At 40.4% G+C, this 22,136-nt stretch overlaps 1 protein-coding gene across 1 annotated transcript in view; it reads left to right on the forward strand.

The window, feature by feature from the left end:
* RELN (reelin) overlaps positions 1 to 22,136 on the forward strand; it is a 270,757-nt gene that overhangs the window by 196,369 nt on the left and 52,252 nt on the right. The window contains exons 24-32 of the mRNA XM_079303527.1: positions 422 to 608; positions 4,205 to 4,410; positions 7,117 to 7,288; positions 7,664 to 7,864; positions 9,776 to 10,011; positions 12,638 to 12,795; positions 14,272 to 14,479; positions 19,907 to 19,983; positions 21,425 to 21,583. Coding sequence (XP_079159653.1) covers positions 422 to 608; positions 4,205 to 4,410; positions 7,117 to 7,288; positions 7,664 to 7,864; positions 9,776 to 10,011; positions 12,638 to 12,795; positions 14,272 to 14,479; positions 19,907 to 19,983; positions 21,425 to 21,583 — 1,604 coding nt within the window. The remainder of the gene's footprint in view (positions 1 to 421; positions 609 to 4,204; positions 4,411 to 7,116; positions 7,289 to 7,663; positions 7,865 to 9,775; positions 10,012 to 12,637; positions 12,796 to 14,271; positions 14,480 to 19,906; positions 19,984 to 21,424; positions 21,584 to 22,136) is intronic.

Consider the following 22,136-nt stretch of genomic DNA (forward strand, 5'->3'; position numbering starts at 1 on the left):
CCAAGCACTGGAAGAGCTTTCAGTGGCACAGGGCTGCCCTGCTGCAGGTGTCCTGGTGGTCCCTCCAGCCCTTTGGCAAGAAGCCCAGCTCAGGGCCAGAGCTGATTCACTGAGCTGGGATGCCAGGGACCAGCTCAGCTCTGCTTGGCAGCCACTGCCCAAATGGGTGCTAAACCAAGGACACAGACTGCTGCTCCCTGCCAGCTGCAAACTTTCTGAGCACCACAGGAGTTAAAAAAAAAAATATATACAGGGTTTTCCCATTTTCCAGTTATTTTGGTTTGTTTCCACAGTACAAAACTGCAATCACAGAATGATTTGCTATTTCACAGCAAATTTCATAAGGTCAGTGTGCTGCCTTAACTAATTGTTAGTGTCAGATGAATTCCTTAAAACTTGTTATGTTTTTATTTCCTTCCAGGTGTGATTCAGGGTTTCGGGGTACTGAATGTCAGCCTGAAAATCCCCTTTCTTCAACCATCATGTCTGATTTTGAGAACCCAGACATCCTGAAGACAGAGTGGCAGGAAATTATCGGGGGAGAGATCGTCAAGCCCGAGGAGGGCTGTGGGGTCATCTCATCAGGCTCCTCACTCTACTTCAACAAGGTACTGCAGAGGGTTGGGGGATGATAAAGGCACATGCTGTAGGTTTCTGTGGAGCATGATGTGGCAAAGAAAAGGGAGATGGCAGAAAGCTGCACTCAATATTGGAAGTGCATTAAACAGCACAGAGCTGCACAGCTGCCCTGCAGGTAAGGAACAAAGCAATCAAAAGAGACAGGGAAAAATGCAGACACTGTGTATTCAAGAAATAGCAGCTGTAATGAAAGGTAGTGAATTGTCAGTGTGCTGGGAAGTGTGTGTATTCACAATGTCTTACTTGTACATTTTCTTCTTTAAGACTCATTTCACAGCATCCATTAGCTCCCATTTGTTTCTTCTGTACTGTGCTGGGTAAGAAATGGGGAAAGGTTGGCTTTCCAGGGCACAAGCAGCTTAATTTGAGGTCAGAGGAACAAAACTGTTGAAAAAAAACCTTTTTTTCAGGCTTTTAGAAAATGGTTCACCTGAAGGAGAATATTCTTTTGTATAACTTGTATACTTTGCAGACAAAAAAAATAATAAAACAGTAAAGAGATGTAGGGAATTCTAATAATTAGTAGCAATTATAGCTAAAATAAAAAGAGATCTTTATTACCAGATGTAAGATTATGCATTGTAATCACAGATTTATTTTTGTATTGTTGCTCCTAGTACTAAGGGTTTTTTTGTTCTTAATTGAAAGGAAGAGTATAAATGCAGCTATGTGCTTCTCTTTTAAAGATTTGATCAAACTGCCACTGCTGTCATGAGAACCAGATTAGTCCCAGAAGAATAGCCCAATATGCAACACTGCAATTGTGTGTTGTTTACCTCATTACAAAAATCTAACCTGTGAAATAATTTTCAGCACTCCTACATAGTCTCACATCCAGCTCCCCTGGAAATAGAGCTCTGCACTGAAAATTTTATATTAGACCAATCAGTATAACTAGCTAATTGTGATAATTGGATTTTTATACATAATTGTCTTCCCTGTTAGATGCTTTTCCTTCTGGCTCAGTTCCTTATGCCAAGTTTCTCAAAAGTAGTTTGCTAAATTAGAATTAACCTGCTATGATCTTTCTTCTGATTCCTGCTAAGGAGGAGTGAAAAACTCATTTAGAAATTCTTGGCTTCTTTCTATTGATCTCTAAGGGTTATGTTATCACTCATTTCTTGAGTAGCAGCAGTCTGTGTGCTGTCAACAGAAGGTGGTTTATTTAATTTTTGTTTAGATCTTTCTCAAGATGTCTAGGGACCATACTGGTAGATAATAAAAAATTATTTTTATAGTTGCTGAACAGTTCTGTATTGTTTTGGGGAGCTCATATTCACATTTCTTTCCATTTGCTCCAACAGACACTTTTTATTTGAACATCTAATGTTTGCTGCCATAATCAATTACTGCCAGAATTAATGTTGGCTTTGTTCTGACAACCCTCTATCTTTTGTTTTACAACTCATTTTAATCAATTGTAGGTGTGTTCACAATTCAGAGCTCTTTCAATTAGCCCCTGCAATTTCCCTGAGGCTTTGTGCCCTCTCTCAGTTAACCTGGTTCTGTGATTACCCCTTTGGCAGGCAGAGCTGCAGTGGGGTGTAGCTGTGGAAAACCCACCTGTGATGGTTTTAGAGCCAGAGCCTGGCTCAGTGCATGTCAGCATGCTGGGTGTCCCAGGACACACCAGCCCATGGGACAAGGGAGTTTGCATCCTTATTACCCTCTGCTGGCTTGGTCTGATGGTGGCAGTTTCAAATCCCTGTGTCTCCAATGAAGCAGTGAAAGCAAATTCCCCAGAGATTATCACTGTCACCTTGGCCAGCATGAGCCACGTGGGGCTGCTCCAGGAAGCTCAGGGCTGCTTCCAGGGCTCTTCCCACTCCCATGGCACCATCCAGGAGGGAATTCCCATCTCAGCTGGGAATAAACAGCCAAGTAAACCAAAACAACAGGAACTATTCCAGACTAAATCAGTAGGATTGTATCTTGTATGAGCTTTTTGAGAGTCAAAGGATTCTTCACAGGTTTTCCTGCCTTGTCCTCAGTGGTACAAGCCAACAAAACTTCAGACTCCAGCTGTATCCAGCTTCCAGAAATCAGTCTCACAGTGTGAGGTGATCTATTTGGTAGGGTCTACAAATGAGCTCAGCACCCAGGCTGTTACACCAGCAAAGCAAAATATTCTGAGGAAGAAAGCAGTAGACATTTATCTCTGCTGGGTTTACCCTCAGCTGTGTAGAAAGAAGAAAGAGGTTATGGATGGAACAGGATTTAAATTCACCTGTCATCTTATTAAAAAACACAGATTATGTTTTAAATCTTAGCTCCTAAATCTTGTTACTTGGGTTCAGTTAGATCACGTCACTTGCTTATCTCATTTTTGTTTGGAAATTTATCATAAAGATCCTGAATGTGCAAGTGAGAGAGAAAAGCACAAACATTACTTAAAATATGGGTGTCATATCTTAGCTTTGGTTTTCGTTTTTTATACCTTTTTATGCTTGCAGTTGGACAGAACCACAGTTTTTTAGGGGAATTAGAAACAGTAAGCATGATGATAGTCCTGGTCCATTTTTTGGGAGGTGGTGCCAGGTGGTAGCTATAATAAATGCAAACATATGGTCCCTGCTGTACACAAATGGCTTTGCCCTGCCTATGAAAGCTTGTGGCAGCTTGATGCTGTGCTGGGGCAGGGCATGCAGGTCACCTCTCTGGGGACACTGCTCTCCTCCTGTGTGCTGCCTTGTCACAGGCAGCCTCATATTCCACATCAGCACCTGCAGGCTTGTTGATGTGCAGGTCCACAAGCTCAGCCTCAAGCCCCAGGGCACAAAGAGAAGAGGGGTGTGGGATAATTTCACTTACAATAAAAGGGTCTTAAAGCTATTTTTTTTAAATTAATATGTTCTGTCTTCTGAATATACACTGAGTTGACCTCCTAAATTCAAAAACATACTTGAAAAAGCTGTTCACTAAATTTTGCAAGGCTATTTATTTCTCTTAGCTATGCTTAGGTAAACTTGAAACTAAATCCACAGGTTTTAGTCGAGACATTCCTGATTTACAGCTTACTAGGAAAAGAATATAGTTTTGTGTTGGAACAAATCTTATTCAGCTGAAGCATGAAGAGAAAATGCCACTCCCTGGTTTTTGAGTAGGAGGTGGACTTTGAGCAAGGTGTTATAGCAGCTGATTTCAGGTGATTGGGTAGCCTTGTACAGTGCAAGATTTGGCCAGGGAAATAAGACTAGAGAAATGGCCTTTTACTGCTCTATGCATTATCAATAGAAAGCTGAATACTTAAAAATTTAGCCCGGGTTGATTCAGGATATCCAGCACCTGCTCCTTGTCCTCTGAAGTCACTTGGGACCATGGGGGAATGAGATTAAATTTTTGCATTGTTGTGAAGTTGCATTGTGTGTTAAATCTAATAATAAAGTTCTTGTGAGATCAAATCAGAGTGACATAAAGGATGGCCAAGCAGAATAATTTAAAGACAAAAAAAGCCAAGTTGACCCAGAAGTCAGTGTCCTTCATGTTGTGTAATTTTGTGTGTAATATTCATTGTGAAAGTGCTGTAATTAAAATTACTATTGTCCCTCTGTTCTTTGTATTGTAGGCTGGAAAAAGACAGTTGGTAAGCTGGGATTTGGATACAACATGGGTGGATTTTGTACAGTTTTACATCCAGATTGGAGGAGAAACATCTTCATGCAACCAACCTGATAGCAGAGAAGAAGGTGTGCTGCTGCAGTACAGCAACAATGGTGGGATCAACTGGCAGCTACTAGCAGAAATGTATTTCTCTGACTTCAGCAAACCCAGGTATGATTTTGATCTAAATTAACTAACCATATGGCATCAGCTTTTAAAAATATGTATTTCTCAATTTTTGAAAACATGAATAATAGTTTAAGGTTATAATGCTTAGAAGTCATCATTATATAAAAACTTTTTCTGGCTGGCACAGTAAACTCCTGTAATTAGAAATGAAAAATGTAATGAAAGCAGTCCTTAAAGACTGTAATAAAATATAAAATTTCCTATCATTTCCCTCCTATGTGAAATATGAATAAAATGCTAATATCTGCAAAACATTAGCAAGCAAATATAGAACTTGCCCAAAAGAAGTGTAGAACTCTTCTATTTCCTCTGACTCTGGTTTTAGATCTAGTGAACATGTATTAATGTTATATGAAGCAAAAGTTACTTTAAATAAATATTTAAGGAGGAGAAGAAATCATGTTCAGCCATTCACATTTGCTGTCAGATACCTTGTTGGTGAAATTTTAAATTGTATTTATCTGCATATGTGTTAACATGACTTCTATTGTCTGTAGTCCATGTCTTTCATCATACAGATAATTTTATCTTGTCATTTTGCATTGCAATGAACAATGCTTTCAGAAGGACTTCTGTAGCTTGGCTGACTGTTCTTTTTCTAGAGGTGATCTAGGCACTTGGAAGTATAAAACTCTTGACTAGAATAGAATAGAATAGAATAGAATAGAATAGAATAGAATAGAATAGAATAGAATAGAATAGAATAGAATAAAATAGATTTATTTCAGGTAGAAGGAACCTACAACTGTGCTCAGTGTTTCTCCATCCTAGATGAAGAATCAACAATTCCAGTTGTTAAATTTTATCCCATGAACCAGTCCAATCTGTCAAGATTCCTCTGCAAGACCTCTTGACCCTCAAGAGAGTCAATAGCACCTCCCAGTTTGTATCAGCAGCAAAAGGGTGCATTCAACCCCTGTATCCATGTTTCTGATAAATACCTTGAACAGGACTGCCCTGGGGCTGGGCCTGAGGAGCACTGCTGATGACCAGGCAGATGTGACCCCATTCCCTAGAGCCCTTGACCTCTGTCCTTCAGCCAGGCCTTCCCCCAGCATGCTGTGAGCCCACTCATCCCACAGGTGGACAACTTGTCCATAAAGATGCTGCAAGGTACAGTATGAAAAGCTTTACTAAAATCCAAACTACAGCTACCCCCTTCCCTCATCTACTGGGTGAGTCCTTTGGTCTCTACTTGGTCAGAAGTACAGGACACACCCAACAAAGAAGCTAAATAATGAAAGCTTCAGTACTGGACTATCCAATATACTTTTAGACAAAACATTTGCCCTTCTGAGCAATGAAGAGTGATGGTCCTTACTGAACATAGCTATGCAGATTTATTTTTCTCTTGTTTAAATGTGGTCCAGATCTCATTTTCCAATTCTTATTCTCCAATAGTAAATCTAGAAATTCTCTGGAAAATAGCTGAAAAACAATTCCTTCTTCTCTCTATGCCTAACTGGCAAGTGAAGCAGACTGCATGGTCCAAAAAAAAAAAAACCAAAAAAAAAAAAAAAAAAACAAATATAAATATATAAAGATATGAAGAAATAGTTTGGATGTATAAAGATTGAATGTATAAATGCATATATATACACTGTCTGAAATAGGACTAGGCAAGTAACTAATTCTTGTACTTTTTGCCATTAGTATGAGTAGGCTTGAAACTTGAACTTTTATTTGACATTATTTTTGTAAGGTGTTTTTTCAAGTTGAAAATAAAGCAAACTGAGCAGACTTGAAGTTCTTTTACAAAGATCTGCATAGGAGACCTGAAATCTTTTTACCCAAAGAAAACTGCTACATAATCTATTGCATTGTAGCAGAAGGATGCTTTTGTCTACAAATAGGACCAATCAGCAGAAGAGAATGAGAAATTAATTTTGCTAGCATATGTCACTATTACTTCCTGGCATGAGAAAAACATTAAGTTTTGCTGAACATGGATCAGCTGAACAGTTTAATTCAGAGCTGGAGAGCTCAAATCAGTTCCTTATTGTGCTTGGCAATATAGCAATAGAACATTAAAAAAAAGACATTGTCTTGAAGAGTTTACATTCTCCACAGACCAGAAGAACAAAGAAGGCTTCTTGATATGCAGTGCATAAATAGGTGTCTAGATATATGGAGAAACAGAATAGTAGCATCATAGAATCATTAAAGCTGGAAAAGACCTCCAAGATCATGAAATCCAACCTTTGACCCAATATCACCATATCAACTAAATTACAGCACTAAGTGCCATATCCAGGGGTTTTTTTAAACACTTCCAGGGATGGTGACTCCTCCAGCTACTTGGGCAGCCCAAGGAGCCCCAGTGCCCAACCACTTTGTCAGTGGAGGAATTCTGCCTGTTGTCCAACCTGAACCTCCCCTGGCAGGGTTTGAGGCAATGTACTCATGTCCTTGGTTGCCTGGGAGGAGAGGCCAATTCCCTTCTTACTACAACCTTCTTTCAGGTGGTTGTAGAGAGCAATGAGGTCTTTGCTGAGACCCCTTTTCTCCGGACTAAACAACCCAAATTTCCTCATACGAGTTACTCTCTCAGACCTTTCCCTATCCCCATCGCCCATCTCTGGACACACAAATGACTTGTACACATTCAGACAGATGCTGGCTGTCCTGCCTCTCTTCCCTGCTGCGTGGTGTGTTTCTCTGAAGTTGTGCTCCCTCTGTGTTGCTCAGGTTTGTCTATCTGGAGCTGCCAGCTGCAGCCAAGACCCCTTGCAGCAGGTTCCGCTGGTGGCAGCCCGTGTTCTCCGGGGAAGGCTACGACCAGTGGGCCATCGACGACATCATCATCCTGTCAGAGAAGCAGAAGCACATCATCCCTGTTGTTAACCCCACCTTACCACAGGTAATGAGCAAGAGCAGGCTATGGCATCCCCATCAAACAGGAGCTATCCTGTTAGGAGACTTGTTTGGATACAGTTTTGTTTGAAAATACCGGGTCTGTTTAAAGAGACAGCTGTAATGCTTGCAGCTGCATCTCTGCGTGGGAATAATCCAGGTCCTAATAATCAGGGAATTACATGGGCTCCTAAGGTTTGTGACAGAGGATGTAATGATGTATCTCTGCAAAAAGTCAAGACTGAAGTTTTGGAAATGAAAATATTTTAAGAATTACAGAAAATAAAAATTGCAAAATTTGGAAGTTCATCGTTCTGGGAATTATTATGAAGTCACACTGCAAGGTGATAATACCTCTGGCTTTCCTTTTCATTTCTAACAGAACTTTTATGAAAAGCCAGCATTTGATTACCCTATGAACCAGATGAGTGTATGGTTAATGCTAGCCAATGAAGGGATGACCAAAAATGAAAGTTTCTGCTCTGCCACCCCCTCTGCGATGCTCTTTGGTAAATCAGATGGAGACCGGTTTGCAGTGACTCGAGATTTAACTCTGAAGCCTGGATATGTCCTGCAGTTCAAGGTATTCCTTAAACATAAATCTGTGAAGAATATCAGTAAGACTGCCTTTAGCCAATGCTTGGAAGATGCCCCTGGGGCCACAGTTCAAATGAAGGTGGTAAATTAGACAATTGTGTAAGAAGGTGTGAAGAGCACAAGTATGAACCCATATAGAACAAAATGCCATCATGCTTTCTAGAAGAATAGCCAAAACCTTGGTGCAGGAAAGCATTTTAACCTGTCTGGAGAAGTTTTAAAGCTTTTTGTTCTTCAGCACATTTCAGAAGTGGGTTGAAGTGTCTGTCATTATATTCAAGTCAGTACTGGGAAAGGCTACTGCACTGTCAAGTGAAAAAGGATTTATCCCGTCTGGGGCTTTGTGAGAACAAAACCTCCAATGTGGTTCGGGGAAATTTTTTGTATTTTAAACTATTTAAGGACTTACAAGCTGCTCTGTGCTCCAGTGTAAGTTTTCCATATAATTTACTTTTATTATGTCAATGAATATAGGCTCCAATTAGCATTTTCTTCTTTAAAGAGCTTACAAAAATTTCAGTGGTCTGACAATACATCAGAATACGGGCTCCAAAGAAAGTGTATTTGCTTTGACAAGCTCTTGTTTCTGAACCCTAATCAAAATTTTATTGAGTTTATAATGAAATCCCATTGGTGAATTCTAGAAGTTGGTTGCAATGCAATTTTAATGAGCTCCCTGCAAATACATGGTCCTTACATAATTGGTGGATACAGACACTGAATAATTTACAAGTGGAATTATTAAAAAGATCAGATGTTTACAGGCAGCTTTTCAAATATAATTCCCACAGTTCTATAAATAGGAAAGTTCATTAGAAATACTGGGATGTGTAAAATAATCTAATTTCAACTTGAATAAATGCTAATAAAATCCCATACAAAATGGAGGGATTTCAGTTCAATTTTCTTGTGAGTATTGCATGTAGTTTTACACTTTAAACTGTCTAAAACCCAAGGATATCTCAATATATAAATGCCATTTAGCCTTGAAAAGATGCCATTTGCCTCTTCACCACCTTCCTGTACTTCACTGACTAAGTGTCCATTCTCTAGGTTTGATGATCAACAGCAATTAAAAAATTGTCTAGGTTAAAAAAAAATCAACACCTAAAAATGTTTCATACAGCTTCCAGCACTGAAGCCCTTGGCAATGTAACATAACTATACAAAACACAAAAACATGTCACAGAACTCACACTGTGAGTACTTTATAAAGTCTGTTATTTAAGGACTGAATTTATACTTTTTGGAAAGCTTTTCAGCCTGCACATAAATGTGTTAGTCCTATTTGCATGCTTTCGTGAGTGTGTGAAATTTCCATTTGAAATAGCAGACTGGAATAATTTTGCATTCATAAGCTCAAAGACAGTAATTTGTTAGAATTATTTCATTTTACATGAATGATTTTGTTGTACATTTTACATTCTACAGCTCACATAGAATTTCTGCAATAAAATTGTGAAAACTAATGTTTTTCTGCTTGAAGAACGAGACTGAAACTTAAAGTCAACAGTCGATCTTGGCATTTTTGTTTCACATTTAAATGAAATGTGAAACATTTTCTTCTTAATCCAAATTTTACTCTGTTCTGGGGGCCCAAAGTGCAGTGCCAGCTCCCAGGCATCATTCCTGCAAGGCCAGTGGGTTAGGGCACAGCGACCCTTAGAAAGTTCTTTGCACCTTTTTGTCTGCTGAACTCAGCAACCTTGATGAAGGAATGGTGAGGGTTTTTACTGACAAATGGCACATAAGTACAGGAAACAGACTCCAAGCACCAGTCACTGTCTGCCAGCAGGGCTCAGAGCAGGTGCTCAGCACAAAAAATCAAATGTGGTGCGCAGCCACAACAACAGCGCGGGTTTCTTCGTGTCATTCCTGACTCTCTGCTTCTTTGCAGCTGAACATTGGCTGCACCAGCCAGTACAGCAGCTCTGCCCCCGTGCTGCTGCAGTACTCGCACGACGCTGGGCTCTTCTGGTCGCTGGTGAAGGAGGGCTGCTACCCCGCCTCCCCGGGCGGCAGGGGCTGCGAGGGCAGCGCCCGCCAGCTCAGCGAGCCCTCCGTCTACCACACCGGCGACTTCGAGGACTGGACCAGAGTTACCATCGTCATCCCCAGGTCCCTTGCAGCCAGGTATGGTGCACTGTGAAGTAGTGATGCCACTGGGACCCGTGGATTAGCTGATTTAGCTGCTTCTAGAATGGTACATTAGGAGAAAGTTGCAAAGCTGTGAATAGAGCGCTGTTAAAATATGGCAGATCTGGGGAAAATATACTATGCTGCCCAAAGCAGTGAGAATTTTCCATTTTGAAGGTGTCAGAATGGTCTATAATAAATAACTAAATTACAAAGCAGCACTTTTTAATTTGACATCAATCCCTTCATTGTATTTATCCATGTCTGCTAGGTCAGAGGCAAGAGAGTAATAAGTCACATGAATTAAATAAGCTATTTGAACAGGATTGATTTTAGTTACCACTGGGCAAAGAACCTTAGTTCCTTAGTACCTTAGCAGGTACTTGAGCTGATGCATAATGTGCTGTGTCACTGGAGGCAGCTGGGACAGCCAGAGGCAAAGGAGGGTAGAATCTTAGTAGAGACCATCTGCAAGTACACCCTCAGCATCAGATTAACACGAGTGAGAAAACATCAGATGGTGGAAGACACAAATAAGCCTTGAAATCAGGAGGGTTTTCTCAATCTTATCTGGATTTGGCTGAAGTTTCTCACTCCCCTTGCTCTCTGTTTGCTCCATCAGTAAAACAGCCTGATCTGATTTGTTGCATGTACAGAGCGCTGCCAGCACAACCACCCTGCCAGGTCCTGGCCATGTCCCTCTGCCTCCTGCCTCTCACCCTCCTGCAGCTTCTCTAGTGCTGCCTCTGGCTTTCTGACCCATCCTCCTCCCTCACCTCATACTCATTGAGTGTGTGGTGTATTTTGTAGCAGGGAAGCCAGTGCCTCTGCTGCAAGGACTTGAAATAGTGGTGTGTACCATAACAAGTTTGTCTTTTCTTCAGTAATTAGCCAATAAAAGCAGGTGCCAAGTTGCACAGATCTGACACCAGCTGATTTGATTTACCCAAAACAAGCAGGGCAGAATCAATAGCAGCAATCTGTTTGGCATTATGTTCAGTAATGTGATCAGGAATAAGAAGCTCATGCTAATACATCAAAAATGTAAGTATTGTGACTGTAATGAGTGTCTTGGCATGTTAAGGACTGAGTTTATTGAGGGCCATTTAGGAGATCGTGGTTCATGGGTTAACCAGAGAGCATCCCATTTCATTATTTGGTACTGAGCATGAGCATGATGATCACCTACCTACCAAATCCCAGTGCACAGCAAAGAAGAAAAAGCAATAGGTTTATTATTGTTTAAGCAGAGTAGCAAGGAAGATATTAGTTAATCCATTATATTGGCAATGAGATTTTAAATCTGTTCCCCTCTCTGGAGCTCCTGTACAATGATTCAACTAAAAGTTAAAGACTGGAAATTAGAAATTAGTAACCAAAATATGTTTTCTTCAACAAGTTTCCTATGCAGTGAGTTAGAGTTGTTGGCAGAGTGGGATCTTCTGACGAAGTTTATTAAAGAAAGCCTTCCACTGAGTCATGAGGTCAAAAAAGGACCTCACTGCTTTCTAAGCTCCTTCTCAGAGTGGGTTGGGTACAGCTCTAGACTTTGTCAGTGGTTTATGTCTAAAGGATTATACAGGTACAACTGAATCTTTACACAACTTTGTCCTGCAGGATTAAGGATGGCAAACTAGATATATTTATATTAATATGTTTATTTATGATTTACTATGGTAACAATTAGACAAGAAGATCTTAATCAGAATTATTTACTATGCAGTATTGGAGCTATAACAGCTATTATAATGTAGTGCCCTACAAATGAACGTTGAAGCAATTGTATCAAAGCAATTGAATTAAAGCTAGCCAAAACAATTATTAAGTAGAAGTTGATGTTATTCACCCATAAAATGACTGTGGGCAAATTTCTTGCTGAACCTCAAAGATTAATCTTTAGAGGCATCCCCATCAGTGGAGTAATCTGCAGCCACTCCAAGAAAGGGTATGTCAGAAGACCTTGCCATTAAAATTTGGGTCTAGAGTCTGAACTGATGGGTTGTCAATCATGTCTCTGTATCAGTTCAGTAGCCTTAGATAAGTTATTAGTGATATCACTTGTTTGTTCCTTCATCTGTGTTTTACAAGTCTACCACATCTCCATCTCACTGTCAGGATTTTTAACTTTGGGATTGATGAGTCAGACTGGTTATTTGCCATTCTATTTAGAAAGTGGGTTTTTTTCTTGTATCCAAATAACTTAAAGGTTCTTTACTCAAAAGTCTACAATCCCACAGTAAACTCTGCATCACTGAGTTCCTTTCAAAAATACTGCAAGAAATTAAGTTCTGGGATTTTGATACATAATTAGGAGTTCAGGTTGGACTGAGTAGTAAAAAGCATCTTCCAAGTCATGTCTAATCATTCACTGTAGTTGATAAAACCACATATTTGTTCATTTTCTCACACTGATGGATACGGGCCAGAAAAACAGAGGAAGTCAAAATACAGCCAAAAAGTCTGGAAGAAATATCCTTAAGCCATGTTTCACAAACGTAGCGTGACAGAAACCCAGGCATCCAATTTGCAAAAGGCTAATTTGGGGGAAGCTCCCTTTAGCCTCAAGCAGGGAGCAGTACCTGCTGCGGGCAGCAGTAGCAGCGCCCTTGTTTTCCCTGTGCAGCAAGACGCGGTTCCGCTGGATCCAGGAGAGCAGCTCCCAGCAGAGCGCGCCTGCCTTCGGCTTGGACGGCGTCTACATCTCGGAGCCGTGCCCCGGCTACTGCAGCGGCCACGGCGACTGCGTCTCGGGGGTCTGCTTCTGCGACCTGGGCTACACGGGTGAGCAGCCCAGCACTGCCTGCCCCCCGAGGGGGCTCTGAGCCCTGCAGGGTGCCCGCCGCTCCTGGGGACTGCCTTCAAACCCCTGGGGAAAATTACCGTCACTGCAGGAGGAATTACCAGTCACAAAAAATAGTAGAGTATAAATTAGATTGTTAGAAGAGTGAATTTTTAGAAATGTTTATATTAGAGGGGTTGAAGGTAATATGGAGGATTTTGGGTGTGGCATGTCTTTTCTTTCCTCTTCTTCATGCCATCCATGCTAAGTGCCAGGCTGGCATTACTGGATTGGTTTGGGACAGAATTGGACAGTGTAATAAAATTGTCATGTATTGGAAAGTAATTGTAAATATTAGGTACGTAATTTATAGTATAAAAGATAAGTCCTGCCCCAAGGACAGGGCAGTGTGCCGTGGATCTCAAACTGGGCACTGTTAGCTGGAGAAAGAATTTCGTAGATAAGAAACAATAAACAACCTTGCAAACCTCAGAAAAGAGCCTCCTGAATCTTCTTGAGTGACCAGCTGGGAAAATCTGAACTTTGAACCACCTGTATGTCCTGCTGTGAGGATCTCAGGCTCAGGAGACCTCACAGACAGGGACAGGAGCACAGTGGGCACTGCCTCAGCTGAACCTCTGAACCTGACTCTTGTTTTTCCTCTCCAGTATTTCGGGAAAATTCGCGATGGCATATATTGGATGGGCTGCCAAGAGGAATCTTTCTTGTTTTGTTAAATGAAATTCGGCACAGGCAGAGCGGAGCAGCTGAAGGCAGAGGACACTGTTGATGTTTCTGGCAGCCACAATCTTAGAACATCACCATCTGTATGAATGGGAAGGGACTAGCAATAAAAGAGAAAACAAAATAAAATATTATAAACTGAAAAGTCTGCCTAAAAGCCTTTGGATCATCTTCAAAAGAATTGTTGCCATTTTTGAGTCCCCTGGCCATCAGATGGCATGGGACCAGGAGGGAACATATGTTCTGACAGGCCCTTCTGTGGAAAATTCTGCTCACTTGTGGTTTCAGGGGCTTTTATGCTGAAATAGAAAAAAAAAAGCAAAATGCAAACCCTGTGAAAAAAAAAATGATTGACACAACTAGTTGCATACTACAGTCTTTTCAACCCTCAACCAACAAAACAATAAGCTAAGGTCTTTTGTTCAATTTGTTTAAAATTAAATAAAAGGATAGTATTTTTCTATTTGCAGAAAAAGCCTTATCAACATAAGCTTGGCTGGTTTTCACTTAGTGAAATAAGCCATCTTAGAGTTTAGAGAAAGAGGGCTTATTCTTCCTACAGAAATTTGTAAAGTGGGTTTAAAAAGGTACAATCCAGTCATCAGAGTATTTTTTTAGAAAAGTCTGGTGCTTTGTCACATATAGAACTGTGTGCCAGTGTACTGTGCCTGACCCTTACTGTTCAACACAGTTTCACCAAAGCATCTCCCTCTTTTCTTTTTTTTTTCTTGAAGCATCACATGGAACCTGTGTGGCTAATGTGCCTAATCACAGTGAGATGTTTGACAGGTTTGAGAGGAAGCTAAGCCCTCTCTGGTACAAGATAACAGGAGGTCAGGTTGGGACAGGCTGTGGTGTGCTCAGCGATGGAAAATCTCTGTACTTCAATGGACCTGGCAAAAGGGAGGCAAGGACTGTTCCCCTGGACACCACGAATATCAGGTCAGTGCTCAGTGCTGCTTCTCACAATTGCCTGTGTATTCATGCTCTCTGTTCTGCCCTGTTGCAAGTGTGGATATAAGAAGGTGGGAAACGTTTATTTTATGGTAGTCATAACCTGTACAAGAACTCTAAAATATAGAAAAAATACATTTTTGTTCATTCTGGTGTACTGTTTCCTTTTTTTTGAAAGAGAATACTTAGGTTAGAAATAGTGGAATGACAGAATAAAATAAAATAAAATAAAGTAAAATAAAATAAAATATTAACTCTTTATCTTTCTGAGAAGATAATCTGCATTGTATTCTAAGGCAGAAGACAAAGCCTTGAGAATGCACAGAACCTAAGGCTGCCCATAGCTGGGGAGAAAAGCTCCTTTTCCTCTGACTGTGTTGAATTGCGAGCATGAGGGTGGCATAGCAAAGAGCTGTTGTTTACTTGCCAGATGTTGTGAATTACTCCACTTGTCAGAAGTGCAAAGGAATGGGATGTGAATTGTCTCTGCACAGCCAAGAGGCTAACAAGCCTTCACCTCTCTCCCTGCTGCTACTGAATCTGCTACACTGGTGGCAATTATCCTCTTCTCTCAAATTGCCTAGCTGATTAATGCAATTAGGATGGACAAAGAGCTGTTAATTTAATCACTATTTAGCTGGGAGTTTGCTGCTGTTTTGTCCAGTCTCATGAGAGAATAAGCACCTGAAACCTTGAGCACCCTACAATTTTGGCAGTTAGCTTAGTAAAAGATATTTCTCCTGACAAACACTGCTCTGAGAGTAAGTAGTGCCATGATTTGCTCCATTATTGAATTTGTGGGCTCACTCAGCAAGGACTGGCCAGAAATTAGTGTGATCACAGCTCAGGCAAGCAGGGCTCTGTAGGATGGTGTGGGGGCTGCTTGGGGAAATCCTCAGCTGCTGCCTGGCACTGCACAGCACTGCACCAGCCACCTTTCTCCTGTCCCCTGCCTGTCTGACAAATGTGTGTCATAGTCCTGTAATTATGTAAATTAGTTATTAATTAAGCTAATTAATTGTTTGACAAACATGCTTTGGACAAGTACATGTTTGCCCTGGAACTCTGGGAAGATGTGAGCATTTCTCTTCCATTGTCTTCAAATCCTGTGTTATTAATCCTGGGAAGCATTATATTGGAAGTAGTCTAGACTACTTCCTCAAGAAGTCTGCATTCAAAACGGTGTTTTTGAGTTATTCCTTCTGTCATGGAGAAATCTTTTTATAAAGAAAGCTCTTCCCTTTAGTTTTAATATTACTTTGAAAGCACTTTTAATGCCAGATATTCATATTTATAGCTTTCTATTTTTGCAAAGTTTGAACCATTTGAAAAGCCAAAAGACATTTTAAAATTCTGAGCAATGTTCTTTCTTCATGTTTTTAATATACTACTCTTTCTGTTTTGCACAAGAATATAGTTATCTTGCATTTTAAAACTGCCTCAAAAACATAAGTGGCCAGAGAGACACTTGGTAAGAGCAACTACAATCTCTCTTCTGGCCATGTACTCACAATGTGAGCTGCTCTCCTGCTGGACTGCTGGAACTGATTGCTATGTCAAAATAAATCAGCTTTTTCTTTCATTGTTTTGGTTTTGGTTAGGTTTTTTTTCTTTTCAGAAGCATCACAGTGAGCATTGCAGGTTAACTCCCTTGAACAATTCACCCTCCAAGCCACATCCCTGGGCTGTTTGCTAGGCAGAACATAGTGGTCATCTCAAACACTAATGGGACTAATGTGGATTTTTTGCTTTCTTCAGTGTGTGCTCAAAGGTAGTAGCCACCTGATGCTGCCTGACCAGAACATGGACTTTTTAGACTCCAGCAGTTACCCCAGGCTGCTTTTGTGTTCAAGGGAGAGAATAACTGCTTCAAAAGGGCAACACAACCCATCCTAAAAGAGCAACTGGCCAGTGCTTTTTCTTCTTCAAACACATATTTCTTTCTTTCACAAACTGTAAGGCAGCCTGAGTTGGCCATGTATAACTTAGACATTCAGCTTCAGACACCTTGCTCTGAACAGATGCATCCCACTTAAATGTTTGAGGCCATCTGTAACATTAACTCTGTCTTTTTTTTCTAGAAAGAAAGGCACATGAAGTTTGTGAGAGTGTGAAGGGTTAACTGAACGGCCCATATACTAAAAAGAAAGTAATTCCTCAGCCTAGAATTTTTTTTTCATTATTGGAGCTAAAATTAATGTCACTTGAAAGGGGAGATTAAAGGGAAGTACTTTTTCCCATTTTGGTATTACTTTTTGCATTCAGTAATGCCTTGCATAGAATTCAGTTATCTTATTAGGGGTCATTTTAGCCCTTGCACAGTTATCTTTTATTTTTGCAAGGGTTTTTTGATTGGGGAGTTTGGTGACTGAGTAAACAGCAGGAAAATATTCCTTGAAAGACATATTGTTAGATATGTGGGTTGAGGGTTGTGAATAGGAAAGCTGAAACTTCTGCAGTAGATTTTTAAGCTGCTTATTTTTCAGGTTAATAATGTTTTCCCAGACCTTTTAAGATCTTGTTTTGTTAAATCATGCATGGAAGAGCCTGATAGAAAAAATTGAAAATATTGCAAGATGCTAGATTTTTCTTTTCATTCTGAATTCCTGCAGATCTACCTATGCATGTTCCCTGCCATCAGTTACAGATTTTTGAATGTGAAGTGTAAATTTTTATGTAAGGAATATACAGATTTTTTTTTTTTTTTTTTTTTTTTTTAAGTACGAGGACACTTTTCCCTTTCACCCTTCTCTTCCCAGCAGAGCATGGTCCATGGGGCTCAGTGTCCCTGGTTTCCTCTGCTCCAGAGAAGTTGAGATTTGCCAGCTTGGGGTGTGTGGTGCTGCCCAGGGGAGCAGCCCAACAAGGCACCACCACACCCAGGTGTCACACTGAGAGCATTTCAAACTAAAGCTTGTGCCTGGGAGCCACTGACCATAAAAACACATTCAAATTTTAGTATATACTTTAAGTGATATAATAATTTTAGCTTTGTTTGTCCTATTGCCTCCTTATTCCTTTATATGAACGACTACAACTTTTTCCCCAGATATTAAGCAAATGTCACATAGCACTAAGAGAGCTGTAAGTGTCAAAGTTCATTTCACCCAGACCAATTTTTTGCTCTAGACTGCAGAAACCCCCTGGAGTCTCTGCATTCCTTCCCTATTCCATGGCCCTACACACCAAAGGCACAATTTCACTGGCAGTATTTCCACCCTTCTGACTGACAATGTGATACATGGATGCATTTTGGTTTCTGATGAGCTGCTGCCTCCCATTCTGATGGTCTGTCCCTTATGACATTCTTAACTATCTCTTTAGTGGGACCATTTGCACACAGTGCCTACCTGGCATCTAGATAAAAACCATGGAATATATGTATATTTTTTCCAAGTGGTGACATCTGGCTTGTTAGCTGACTTGGCTCCCATCTGCTCTGCAGACCCCACTGCTAATGATTGTGTAACCATCCCAGGGAGCTGCTCTGGGTCAGACACTTGGAGATCAGATGGGCTGATTCACCCTTCTGCAGAAAGGGCTTTTCGTTCTTTGGTTTTGCTTTTTAACCATCTTCACATTTGGCAAGAATAAAAGAATTTCATCACAGGACTGTTAAGCTATTCACCTCTGGTGCTTCTGTCTAGAGTTTTATTGCCTGAGTGATGTCTCCAGCAGCAGAGGTGCAGCAAACAAATAGAACCTGCCTGGCTAAAGGTGTAGTACTGTGAGCCTGACTGTCTGGAACTATCTTAGCAATGAGATTGATGAGGATATTTTGGCTTGTCCTAGACCCCATGGGTATACAGCACATCTCAGACAGTAGACACGTATTTTGATAACAGAACTGGAATGTGGCTGGATTTGGAATCAGGATTTAGAGGATTATGATATTGTGTATGTAACAGTGGATGAGGGAAATTGGAGTCCTGTCTGCATTTTACTGGCTTTGGCTGTAGTCATGTAGCTTGTCTGTGATTTTACCAAAATGACCACAAATTAGGACTAAATCCTCTAAAGTAAAAAGAGTTATCCTTGTGGAGAATTATTTGAGTGGCAAAATGCACTTCAAAATTATATTTTAAATAAAGATGTTATCAGAATGCAGTAGAATAAATGAAGCCTGATTTTCTATCATCCTAATTTAAAAACTGGCCAAGAAGCAAAGAGAAGAATGGCATTGCCAACTTGCAGCATGCAAAATCTCATCGTGAGGTTGAGTCCAGTTTCTCTGCTCTGCTCAGGTGCTGTTTTTGGTGTGCAATGGGGACAACCTGTGAAGAATGTGTAGGTTAGGGTGTGATGGCATTCTGAGTCATCTCAATGCTCTTTGCCTTAGTTATGACCCAGTAGGACTCAGATGAATGCCTGAGACACGCAGTGAAATTTGGGCAGTGAGCAGCAGGACATTAATTGAAATTAATTGTTGTATAGCACAATAGTGTGTATCTAGGAGAAAATGTAAACTAGTCTAAAACCACAGAGTCATGATAATAAACACAAACTCAGCAGGGATACTGTGGCATTACTGCAGATTGGGCAGGGGAAGAAATCTAATATTTTGGAGCACAAGGATGGAATAATACTTCATTTAAATATCAATAAATAGGGATGTTCCAGACAAATTCAGAGTTCTGTCAGTAAAATCTGTCAAAAAGTTTTGTGGCATTAGAAGGGTTTGCAGAAAGTCGTTTTTGGGAAAATTGAAGACATGGAAATGTGTTCATACAGAGACTCTGATGCAACAGTTGCTGTGGTTTAGAATAGAAAGGAGTAAGAGAAGGTAGAGAAGTGATAAAAGCACTGACTACAGGGCAGGTTGCAAGAATAGCAGCTCAGGAACATTTTTCTTCACCACTTCATGATGTGAGAACAAGATAATATTCAATGAAATTATAATATATAGGTTCAAAATCAAAGGGTTTACTTCACAAAATGTTCAGTGAACTAATTTTACTGAAAATTGTTTTTATCAATAATTTAAAAGGATTGGTGGCTTAGGAGGTTATAATAATTTTATTACAACTCTAATGCTGTCTTTTAAAGTTTCACCTTGTTTCTGGTTACAATAGGCCAAGGTAAGATCTGATATAAGGATATATATCTGATATAAGCTTTGCCTGCTTTGGAGATTTTGCAATTTTTGTGTGAGATGGAACTGCTAACTTCTCATACTCACTCAGAAACACATTTATTAGACACAAGATTAATAAACCATATCACTTTCTTCTGTCTTGGGTTCTTCACTGTCTACCATGCCCATGTTTTGTTTCTTTGGGAATATTACCTAATCAATAAACCTGGAGTAATGACCTAACTGAAAATGCCATTAGTCAAGAGATGCAAGTTATCCTGACTGATCTTGTGCTATTGGAAGATGATTACACTTCTTTTCTATTCTGTGTTTTTTAAAAGGCTAGTTCAATTTTATGTACAACTTGGAAGCAAGACTATTGGTAACTCCTGCAACAGACCAAGATCCAGGAATGAAGGTAAAGCCCTTTCTCTTTATAACAAGCCTTTTACATTTTGCATCTTCTGTGTTTTTTTGCCTTTTGCTGCCTTTACAAAATGAAGATTTTTTTTTTTTCATTAATCAATTACCTCCTCAGTTTTCATAAATGTTGGAGAAAGCTATTTACTTTTGATGAACGTTTCTAGTTATAATTACTTACAGCAAATCTAATGATCTGTAGGAGTAACTGTGGGATCTATAACGGTCTAAGAAAGACAACATTTACAAAGCAAGGTGTAACAGGTTGTATTAAACTATTTGAAAACATAGGTGTGAAATAAAAGGAATTAAATTCAAGTTCAGGATGAAGTGGGCAAACTCCATTTCTGACCTGAAGAAGAGTTGTGTACCTGAGAACTTGTTCATCTTCTCAACTATACCAGGGGGTCTAATAAAAAATTGCCTTCCAAAACAAGCTTATGAATTATTTACCCAAAGCACAAGATTATGAAGTTGCAGCTGAAAATTTATTTGGTCTGAATAAATTCATCTCTTCCAGATGTCTCCTCTCAGATTTGACCCACATGCTTAAAGTTGCTGTGGTAGAGGACTGATACTTGTGTTTGGGAAGGACCAGCATTCTGAGAGCAGGTTCCTATGTAAAGTGGTCCAGTTGCTTGAAGACAGACCACTGATGAGAGATATGGGAAAATTTAATTTTCCTCTCAGTATAAAGCATTTAACACCAGTGGATTGTCTCCTGAAATTTGGCATTTACACTGACTTGCTCATTGAGGAAAGCTGTCATCCTGCAGCACAGATTACACCAAGGGTTTGATTCTCCACTCATTTGCACCAGTAAAAAATCCATTATCTTTGAACATACACCAGTATAAAAGTTTTAAGAGAAGAAATATACTCAGGTGCTTCTTTCTTGTATTATCCCTTTTGGTGAGCTCTGCTGGGTTTCTGTTGTGTCCTAGTATTTGCCATACTGTGTGCATGATGCAAGGAATATCTTAAATTTTCTAAATATTATGATAATTAATTTTAATTTCCTTATTAAAAGGAAAGCTGTGAGCTTGCATACACAGCAGAAAGATTAATCCTTGCTATCAGAATTATAACTTAGACTTTCACACAAACTGCAAGGATACCCAACATTAAATAAACACTGCATAAAGAAAATCACATTATTCCTATCATTTGTATGGTATGATCATTAGTGTCTCTGAGGGTGTAAAGTATTAGATCCTTTGAGTCTGGTGAAAACAGTCAAGATAGCATGTGGCAGCTGGTGACCCACATCAGCTTTGCAGAAGGACTTTGTGCACACAGTGCCCCTGGACCAGGAGCTGCCCATGGGTGGGACAAGTGTCAGAAGGCGCTGGACGGGAGCTGGCAGTTCCAGAGCACAGGAGCTGCCCCTCTTTGCTCTGCACAGTCACACTAACTGCTTTTCCTCCTTTTCAATGCAGGACTTGTTGTCCAGTACACGAACGACAACGGGATCAGCTGGAGCCTGCTGCGCGAGCTGGACTTCCAGTCGTACCTGGAGCCGCAGGTCGTGTCGGTGGAGCTGCCGCGCGAGGCCAAGAGCGCGGCCACCGCCTTCCGCTGGTGGCAGCCCCAGCACGGTGAGCTCCGCTGGGCAGCCTGGCACAGCCACGGGCACTGCTGCTGGCACAGGCCTGGGGAGCAGAAACAAACAAACAAAACAACTTAAATAAGATCAGTTTTTACCTAAGTATAGAGTGACCTGGGATCCCAAATGGCTTACACCCTTCATCTCATTTTTTCTCTGTTTCAGAAGTGTAGGTATAACTTGGCCTTGAATCTGCTCACCTGGTGGCTCCCATCTCACTCTTTTAATATCTCCACACTCCAGAACAGGAGTTCTGAGTCTGACTGATTCCTACAGCCACTGTGAGAGCCCCCACGTCACGTAGGGGCATATTGCCACTACTAAGAGTGTCCTGGTTTAGTCTTACCTTTGCAGCTCCTGGATCAGCAGGAAATATAAGGCAATATTCAGAAATAGAGCAAAGTGCATTTCAACAGCAATTCCTTGGGGAGCAAAGCATGCAGCTTACATTCAGATAATTGTGGTATGCAACTTCTTAGACCTCATACATCATTTTGATGGCTGATTCTCTTTGTACATTTTCCTGTATGTGCTGGACTTAATTG

This window comes from Erithacus rubecula (genome assembly GCF_903797595.1).
Source record: "Erithacus rubecula genome assembly, chromosome: 4".
Lineage (NCBI taxonomy): Eukaryota > Metazoa > Chordata > Aves > Passeriformes > Muscicapidae > Erithacus > Erithacus rubecula.